Genomic DNA, 9,744 nt, shown 5'->3' with positions numbered 1-9,744 from the left:
TCTTAACAACAATACCCTCTCTCTCTTTCTCTTTCTCTCGAATCATCGAATTTTAAAGGGTAGCAAAAGAGAAAAACAAGGAAAAAAAAAAACAAAGCAATAGAGCAACCTTCTATCGCATCATTTCGTACGAAAGTCAAGGTGGTTTTTATAAGTAATATTCGGAATTTTTTCCATTATATTTATTATACATATATACAAACGCATTATATTTTAATGCAAAGCAGCACAAGGAACTGTTGATGTCGAACAACTAAAGCGAAAGAAAACCCAATCCAAGACTAGAATTCCTCGTCTCTGTTTCTTTCTCTCAATTTCGTCTACAAAACCACTTGTACCTGTTGTGTTAGTTTTTAATAAGTAATCGTGTTGGATGCAAGGTAAAAACAAACTTCACTGTTTTTTTATACATACATACATACATACATTACACATACCTACATACATATACCTACATACATACATATATATATATATATATTATATATATATATATATATATATATATATATATATAAATGCGCGCATACAAACACACACACACACACACACACACACGGACGTATTGCACACACCCATACCCACCCACCTCTGTGTGTGTGTGTGTGTGATGAATTACCTCACGCTCGCCCGATCGTTTTTGGTGTGTGTGTGTATACACACACGTATGTATATATGCTTGCATAATTTGTATGAGTATTCAATCATTAATTAATTAACTCTTGCAGTCTTTCGTTAGTTTTGATTATAAACATGCACACACACTCAATGCATACACTGCTATATTATTGTATTCCTTTAGATACCCTAAGCATTCATATACATATATATATGTATAGATGTATGTAGGTATATAGATGTGTATGTATATATATATGTGTGTGTATGTATGTATATATATTTATATGTGAGTGTGTGTGTGTGTATATATATATATATATATATATGTATGTATGTATGTATCATATATTCTGCTCCCATAATTATAACACAGCTGATTAAGTAGTACCATAGTTAGAAGAACCATGGAGAGATGAATGTTATAGAGGAGAGTTGTGGTGAAGGCCTGATAAGTACAGATTAAGTGGGAGTGAGCAGAGACATAAATGGTATGCTTTGAGGACCTCATTTTTTAACTGAGATAGATTGGTCTTCTTCAGTGAATTGCCAACAATCTCAATCCTTTGTCTTCTCCACCATTAGGCTCAACAAATAGAAGTTGGTCTTCACTATTTTGTCCAATGTCTTCCTGGGTCTCCCTCTTCCACAGGTTCCATCCTTATTTGATGATCAAACTTCTTTATGCAGTTGTCCCCTTTCATATGCATCTCGTACCCATACGAACACCATTTTCTCTCAGGCACATTACGTCTTATGCCCAATTTTTCACTGGACACATTTGTACTTTGGTATTTTGTTGTACATGGACACTGATGTTGCACACCCTGCAGAGTATTCTAGCTTCATTTCATTTTAGTCATCACATGTCATCTACTTTTACAGCTCATGTTTCACTACCATGTAGTATTCCTTAGTGTACAGAAGCATCACACATTTAACTTTCACACTGAGAGAGAGGCTTTTGTTACCACAGTGGCAATAACCCTCTGAACTTTCTTCAACCGGTTCATATTCTAGCTACTATGCTTTCAGAACATCTTCTTCTACTGCTAATTAGGTGACTTAAGTAACCAAAACCACTTAGGATGCTCCTGAGCATTTGAGAAAATCTATTTCCTATGTGTTCTTAGTGTTTATTGTTCTGCACATCTGCCACAAACAAAGTCTACTTTTTCTCTTAATTTGCTTGTGATTCCACTGCACCTTTTATGTATCCATAATTTGTGCTTTCTACCTGGAAACCTTTTCTACATATTGAACAGGTTCGTTTTCCTGAAGAGATTAACATGCTATTTTTCTGCTTACTCAAACACTGGTCTTTGCTAAGTTAACTTTAAGAACCTTTAATACCATGTTTTTCTTCCACACCTAGAATTTCTTTTCTTATTCTACATCAGATTCAGCTATAAGAACAAGGTCTTCAACCTATTGGTGTTCCCACAAGTAAACTCCTCTATTATAGCCTGGAGGACTGTAATAAACGGAAAGTGACTGAATACTGATCCTTGGTGAACTCCTGCTAGCACACTAAATTCATTTCTGTACTCCTTGCTGGTTCTCACTTTAGTGACAGCATCTCTGTACATGGTTTGAAAGACTTTCACCTGCCATTCATCTACTCTTAGCTTCTGCAATGACCACCAAATTAGGGAGCAAGGGACCCTATCAAAGTCTTTCTCCAGGTTGACAAATTCAAGTACAGTGGTTTACTTTTAGTAAATCTAAATTTAATAAATCTAAGTTGCCTTACCTGAAAGAGATCATTAGTCAAACGATTCCCTGACTCAAAACCAAACTGCATCTCATTTGGTCTAATTAGTTGAGGTATACTCTTTGTGCAACATTTCATGACCTGGTCCAGTTATTTGATACCTCTGTAATTACTTCCCTCTGAGACATCTCATTTACACTTGTAACAGTTGACTACAATACAGGTATACCAGTCGTTCACCATGATAGCTTCCCATACAACCTGATTAACTATACAAATAACTAGGCTGTATATTTTAAGTATCTCATCAGTAATTCTTGATGGACCAAGGGCTTTTCCTGTCTTTAACTTCTTAATTGCTTTATCATACTGTTGTCAAATATATTGGCTGCTCCTTCTGTCAGACTCTTTTTTTTTTTCCCCTGCATTCTCCATGTTTAACAGCCATAGTTGACACTTCCATGCCTCTTTCTTTTCAGACTCACGAAGTGCATGTGTACCATTATCCATCCCTACACATTTCTCTCCCACAGTGTCTTGATTTTATTTGATACACGATCTTGCTACCTGGAATAGCTCATGCCTCTAGTGCTCACACTGTAGAACACTGGAAAGCCTATTCCTTTCAGTTCCCTTCAAGCTACTTGGTATAATTTTCTGATACCCCACCACAGCACAATCCTCTTGCTCCTCAGATTCTGTTCAACCATCTAAAATAGGGAAAAAAAGGTTAAATAAGGATGATGATATATATGCATATATGGAATGAGTATATATATCAATCTATTTATCTATCTCAATATTTGTGTGTGTGTGTGTATATATATATATGCATGTATATATATTTGTATATATATATGTATATATATTTGTGTATATATATATATATATATATATATATATATATATATATATATATATATATATATATGTATATATATTTGTATATATATATATATATATATATATATATATATATATATATATATATGTATATATATTTGTATATATATATATATATATATATATATATATATTTGTATATATATATATATATATATATATATATATATATATATATATGTATATATATTTGTATATATATATATATATATATATATATATATATGTATATATATTTGTATATATATATATATATATATATATATGTATATATATTTGTATATATATATATATATATATATGTATATATATTTGTATATATATATATATATATATATATATATATATATATATATATATATATGTATATATATTTGTATATATATATATGGAAGAGGAGACCCCTTTGTTCATGAATGACCATGGGATTGCACCTAGAAAGTTACCCTCCGAGGAACAAGTCCGGGCAAGGCTTTTGGTGGAAGGCCAGCAGTCGCTCATGCATACCAGCCTCCCCTCTTCACACCACTGATGTTATTCAAGAGAAAGGCAAAGGCCAATGCCGCTTGGCACCAATGATGTCGCAACTCATTTTTACAGCTGAGTTAACCGAAGCAACGTGAAATAAAGTGTCTTGCTCAAGAAAACAACACGCAACCTGGTCTGCGAATCGAACTCACAACCTCACGATCGTAAGCTCGATGCTCTAACCACTGAACCATGCACCTTCACACATACACACACACACACACATATATATATATATGTATATATATTTGTTGTCAAACCAGTCTTGGTGTTTCCGTTTTGTGTGGCCAAGGGTAAGGCTGGCAGAATCATACAATGCATCCCAGGAGTTGGTCCAGGCCTTCTCAAGGTTTCCCTCTACTGGCAGATGTTCAAGCTGGTTCACAAGGTTGGCAATGAGGGTCTCTTTTGTTTTTTGGTTTATTGAGTTTCTGGACGTCCAGTTTCTTTTTAACATCAGCTTTCTGGTGTCTGTGTCTGCTGACGATAGAAAAGGACAGCCTGTACCTCAACAGCAGGTGATCTGTCCAGCAGTCAGCTCCCCTCATTGCCCTAGTGATGCAAACATCCTGGATGTCACAGTGCCTGGTGATCACATAGTCAATCAGGTGCCAATGCTTGGACCTTGGGTGCATCCAGGTATCTTTGTGGATGTCAGGCAGTTGGTACAGGGTATTGGTGATGGTGAATCTCTGTTGACCGTTGGTATTCTCATGTCCGATGCCATGTGGCCCGATGACGTCTGGCCAAGACTGGGCATCTCTGCTTACACGGGCATTGAAGTCCCCAAATATCAGCAGCTTGTTGTCTTTAGGAACTGACCATAGCACTTTGGTGAGGTTCTGATAGAACAGCTCTCTCTGCCCTAGACAGAAGCCTTCACAGCCTGGCTCAACGACAAAGACTCCCAAGCCAAGCACGACCACCTCAAGAATATCAGAGGAAAGGTGCAGACTGAGTTGCGACGGATGAAAGATAAATGGTGGGAAAACAAGTCTGCAGAACTACAGCAGCATTCAGACAAGCACAACTCCAAGAAGTTCTTTGCTGGCCTGAAAGACGTGTATGGCCCCACGCTAAATGCAATGGCACTTGTGCGCTCTGCTGATGGAACCCTGCTTACTGAGAAGAGTGACATCATACAACGCTGGAGGGAACACTTTAGTCAGCTGTTAAACAGACCTTCCCAGATTGACCAGCAGGCCATCAAGCAACGTATACATACATACATACATACACACACACACACACACACACACACGCACATATATATATATATATATATATATATATATATATATATATATATATATATATATATATATATTTATATATATATGCATATATATATTTATATATATATATGCATATATATATTTATATATATATATGCATATATATATTTATATATATATATGCATATATATATTTATATATATATATGCATATATATATATATATATATATGCATATATATATATATATATATGCATATATATATATATATATATATATATGCATATATATATATATATATGCATATATATATATATATATATATATATATATATGCATATATATATATATATATATATATACATACATACATATATATATATATATATTTATATATATATATGCATATATATATATATATATATATATATATATATATTTATATATATATATGCATATATATATATATATATATATATATATATGCATATATATATATATATATGCATATATATATATATATATATATGCATATATATATATATATATATACATACATATATATATATATATATATATATATATATATATATATATATATATATATATGTATATATATGTATGTATGTATGTATGTATGTATATATATATTTATATATATATGTATATATATATTTAAAATTATAATTAAGGGTATCTAAAAGATACCATCATGCTAGATATAGCAGTCAAAACTTGACTCTAAAACCACATCAAATATTCATACAGCACCAGGAGAGAAGACAAAGAGATAAAATAAACTAACAAAAGATCATTGGTTAATTCCAGATCCCGGATTTCTGGCTTTGCATAAGAAATGCTTTGCCTTATCAGTGGAATATACGGAAAATAGTGCATAAATGCAAATATATATATATATATATACAACATACAAATACGTATATATACGCATGTACACGCACATATATATGCACGTATGCACACGACCAGTTTAAATCGCATGCCTAAAGTAAGATATGGTCAAAATACCACCGCAGTGAATATAATGCCGAAGTAAATATATAAATTTATATAAATAAGGATAAGATCCCTATAGAGTTACCCAAGGTTTTGCATCCACAAAGCCAAATCCTTGTGGACGTCTCATCAGACTATATAAAGACAAAAATGTAAAATTTCTATGCCGCGGACGTGAGGAAATGTTCAAAAATCGAAAAATATGTCTTGACAATATAAATGTTAATGAGGATGTGTTATCTCCCTTGAAGCAGAGGTAAAAACAACCCTTGTAAACTGAAAGAGGAGAGATCCAATTTTCGAGTAAGTAGCGCTTGAAGTGGACACTTGCTCCACCTTTCTTGCTCAACATCAAGACTTGTGTGAGAAAGAATTTCCTTAGATTGATAGACAAACATTTCACTCACACACATAGATACAGGCATTTATTTAACAGACACAACCTAAGAGTCTCCTTTAGTTGTGCACCTAACATAAAAAACATTTTAACAAGTACCCACAATACAAAGGAGGAGGCAGGCTGCTCTTGCAGGATATAAAATAACTGTCCAGTAGGAGGCCATTGTGAGGCTGAAGGGGTCATCTTTGAAGCTATGGTGATACCTAGACCTATTATCTGCAGTAACAGCAATGTACCATCCAACAGGAATATTGGCAGATTAACCAGATCTCATGCCAATACAATTGCCAAGCCCAGAGATAATAACCAGTCTGGGACCTGTGTCACCGGAGACCCCAGTATCACCGGAGACCCTGGTATCACCGCCACAGATAATGAACAAACCATAGATACAGATAGAGTGACCAGACCTGCAATATATGTTACCACCAGTACAATCTCCACACCTGGAAACGATGACTAATCCAAGACCAGCAACTTGGAGGAGGTATCTGCCGTTCCCAGTACCATCACCACAGATGGTGATCAAATAGTTATCTTCAACACCGATGGGATGACCGACCCTGCATCATATGTTACTAGGGGTGCAAATGGGGCCACATCCCATGTTTGTAAATATATCAGATCTGCGAGTACTTCTTTCAAGCAACGTTTTCTTAACCACCAGTCATCCTTCAGAGTCCTACAAAGATGATTTGTCACATTCCTGGCCTGCCATGTGTGGCACCTCAAAGGTCAAGGGACTTGATTTGTAGGCGCGACTGAGTTGTAGGCAGATTTACTTCTACCTTTATAGCATGTAAAGAAAATGTAGGAATGTATGCAGCACGTGTACTACAGCAGTTCTATGCATAGCTTTAATACTGAGATTGAAAGACAGGGGCGAATTATGCCTATCTAATCTACAAAAAAATTATATATTTTGTATTTGATGCATAGTAATCAGAGTAACCTTCATAATTTTATTGAATTAGGTGCATATTTTGCCATAAAAGGAAAATATTACTATCGATCTGTTTCATTCAGGGTAGGCACTGCCTATCTTGCCTACCCAGGTAGCATGTCCCTGATTAATATATATATATATACCTGCCTGGATTTATCTGGGATTATACCTAAGGGCCTATATCTTCATGGAAGTATGGACCAACTTCCATCCCTTCTGGAAGAAGATGAGCTGTGAACTTTATTCTTCTGTCTGTATTCTTCTATCTACTATTTTATTCCTTATAAGCTGTGAATTACCCTGTCTAAATCTTTCATACATACCTTGTCTCTGATGACGGAATACTCAGTGTACAGACATGCTAGCCTATCACTTGGGATATCCCAGAAACAGCTGTAAAGACTTCAAATTCACTTTACCCTAATTAAATATTCTAAATGACTTAAGATACCTGTCTGTCTTGGTTTTTGTTGTCCTTTTTTTCTCTAATGTATATATATATATATATATATAAAATCAAAATAAGCAAAAAGGATATTCAAGGTTGCTGCAGTACGATCGTTTCATGTGACTCCATTTATTTTAGCAATTACATTAAATGTAAAATGCAGAGCAATCTTCAGCTGCACAAAGATACTGCATTTTACAATTAATGTAATGCTCGCATTGCTTAAATAAATGGAGTCGCATGAAACGACCGTACTGCAGCAACCTTGAATATCCTTGTTGCTTATTTTGATTTGAATCTAAATTTATGTATGTATATATATATATATATATATATATATATATATATATATATATATGTATATATGTATGTATGTCTGTTATTGTTCAGTTTTATTTCAAGATTTCTTACCTGTAGAGAAAGAGCTGGTTTCTAACCTAGATCCACGCCTCCTTCATTGGAATTTCAACAACGTCAACAGTGCCCAATAATTTTGTATGTATGCATGTATATGTGCAGGCTTGCATGTACTGTTTTATGTATGTATTCTCATCCATATAGTTGCACGTCCAGACATACTCATATATACTTTAGTGATAAACTGATGAGAAGTTTTACAGATTCTTACATTTTCAGTGTTGGCTTGAGAAGCCTAATTTCTCAAGATTAGTATTTAGGCAGTGTGTTACATATCCCATTGCCCCAATAATTACAGGTATAAACCTGAACTTGTAATCCTCAATAGTTCAGCGTAGGTATTTCTTTTTCGCCGATCTTTAGCTTTATGCTAACATCTGCAGGGCAGTGGATTTCCACAACTGTACCCAGTTTCTCTTCTCTATCGCAAATTACTATGTCAGGTCTATTATGTTTACATTTTATTGAGGTTTTCACCGGGACATTCCACCGGTACTCCTTTTTATTGTGAGTGGCTATGACTTCTACCATACAATAGATTCTTATTTCTTTGGCCTTGACGTTATCCTTCCAATGGACCTCATTATACAGCGTCCTAGCTACAACATCATATCTCATCGGTAGATAACACCATGATGACATCTTCAGACAACTGATTATGATGTGGGTGATATCTTTGGTGTTAACTCCACAAAGTCTGCTTCAGTTATCACATTTTGTTGCTTTTCCTGCACTTCTGTCCCTTTTGTGAATCAGGTATTTTGTTGATATTTCTTGTTACTGGATTGCAAATGCATACCCTTCAAAGTGGGAGTTAGTAATCCTGTTGTTGGTCCATGATAGACTGCTTTGATGATCAGAGCTTTCTTATCATCCCAGAACTTTCTAATAACATATCCATGCATGGTCTTCTACTGATGTATGCTCATCCTTTCATCTGATGATACATTGCAGCAGAGTTATGTGACTTCTTTGGGCATGCATGTAAGGTTATCAGACAAGAAATGCTGCTCTAGGAGCTACTTTCCAAATCTCATGATGTTATCAGCCTCATGAATGCAAACTTGGTCAAGGAATGCACTTTGACACTTGGTGGTTAAAAGATGTTGCTGAAGGGATATGATACAACATTCAAAGGCAGTCGGGATTGGTGTTAAGCCTCTACTTCCTTGTTTTCATTTTAGGTAGAGCCAGTCTACATCACTGTTGATATGGAAATTATGTGTGACGGTTAGTATCTTCCGGATTTTCACATCAATGACTCAGATCTCATCAAGTGTTGAATCAAGTAGCCCAAACGTTGGTATGAGTACTAGCACTGCAAACATATTGTGGGCTACAGTTTTATTGAATGCAGAGAGTTCTGAGGTCCATATTTTCTTTATTCGGCTGTAATATTCTTTATGTATGTATGTACATATATGTGTGTGTTATTTCTTTACTACCCACAAGGGGCTACACACAGAGGGGACAAACAAGGACAGACAAACAGATTAAGTCGATTATATTGACCCCAG

At 34.7% G+C, this 9,744-nt stretch overlaps 1 protein-coding gene across 8 annotated transcripts in view; it reads left to right on the top strand.

Moving 5' to 3' along the window:
• LOC106875169 (ADP-ribose pyrophosphatase) overlaps positions 1-9,744 on the top strand; it is a 111,703-nt gene that overhangs the window by 43,641 nt on the left and 58,318 nt on the right. For 3 of the 8 annotated variants that reach the window (XM_089340957.1, XM_089340956.1, XM_089340959.1), the window contains exon 1: positions 1-380. This exon is cut by the window's left edge. The exons of the other annotated variants lie outside the window; for them this stretch is intronic. In XM_089340957.1, the coding sequence (XP_089197083.1) occupies positions 374-380 (7 nt within the window). In that variant the 5' untranslated portion in view covers positions 1-373. The remainder of the gene's footprint in view (positions 381-9,744) is intronic. 8 annotated transcript variants of the gene reach the window in all.

Source organism: Octopus bimaculoides, chromosome 24 (genome assembly GCF_046866305.1).
Source record: "Octopus bimaculoides isolate indiv1 chromosome 24, ASM4686630v1, whole genome shotgun sequence".
Taxonomy (NCBI): domain Eukaryota; kingdom Metazoa; phylum Mollusca; class Cephalopoda; order Octopoda; family Octopodidae; genus Octopus; species Octopus bimaculoides.
The sequence above is the reverse complement of the archived record's forward strand: the minus strand, read 5'-3'. Positions and strand labels throughout refer to the sequence as shown.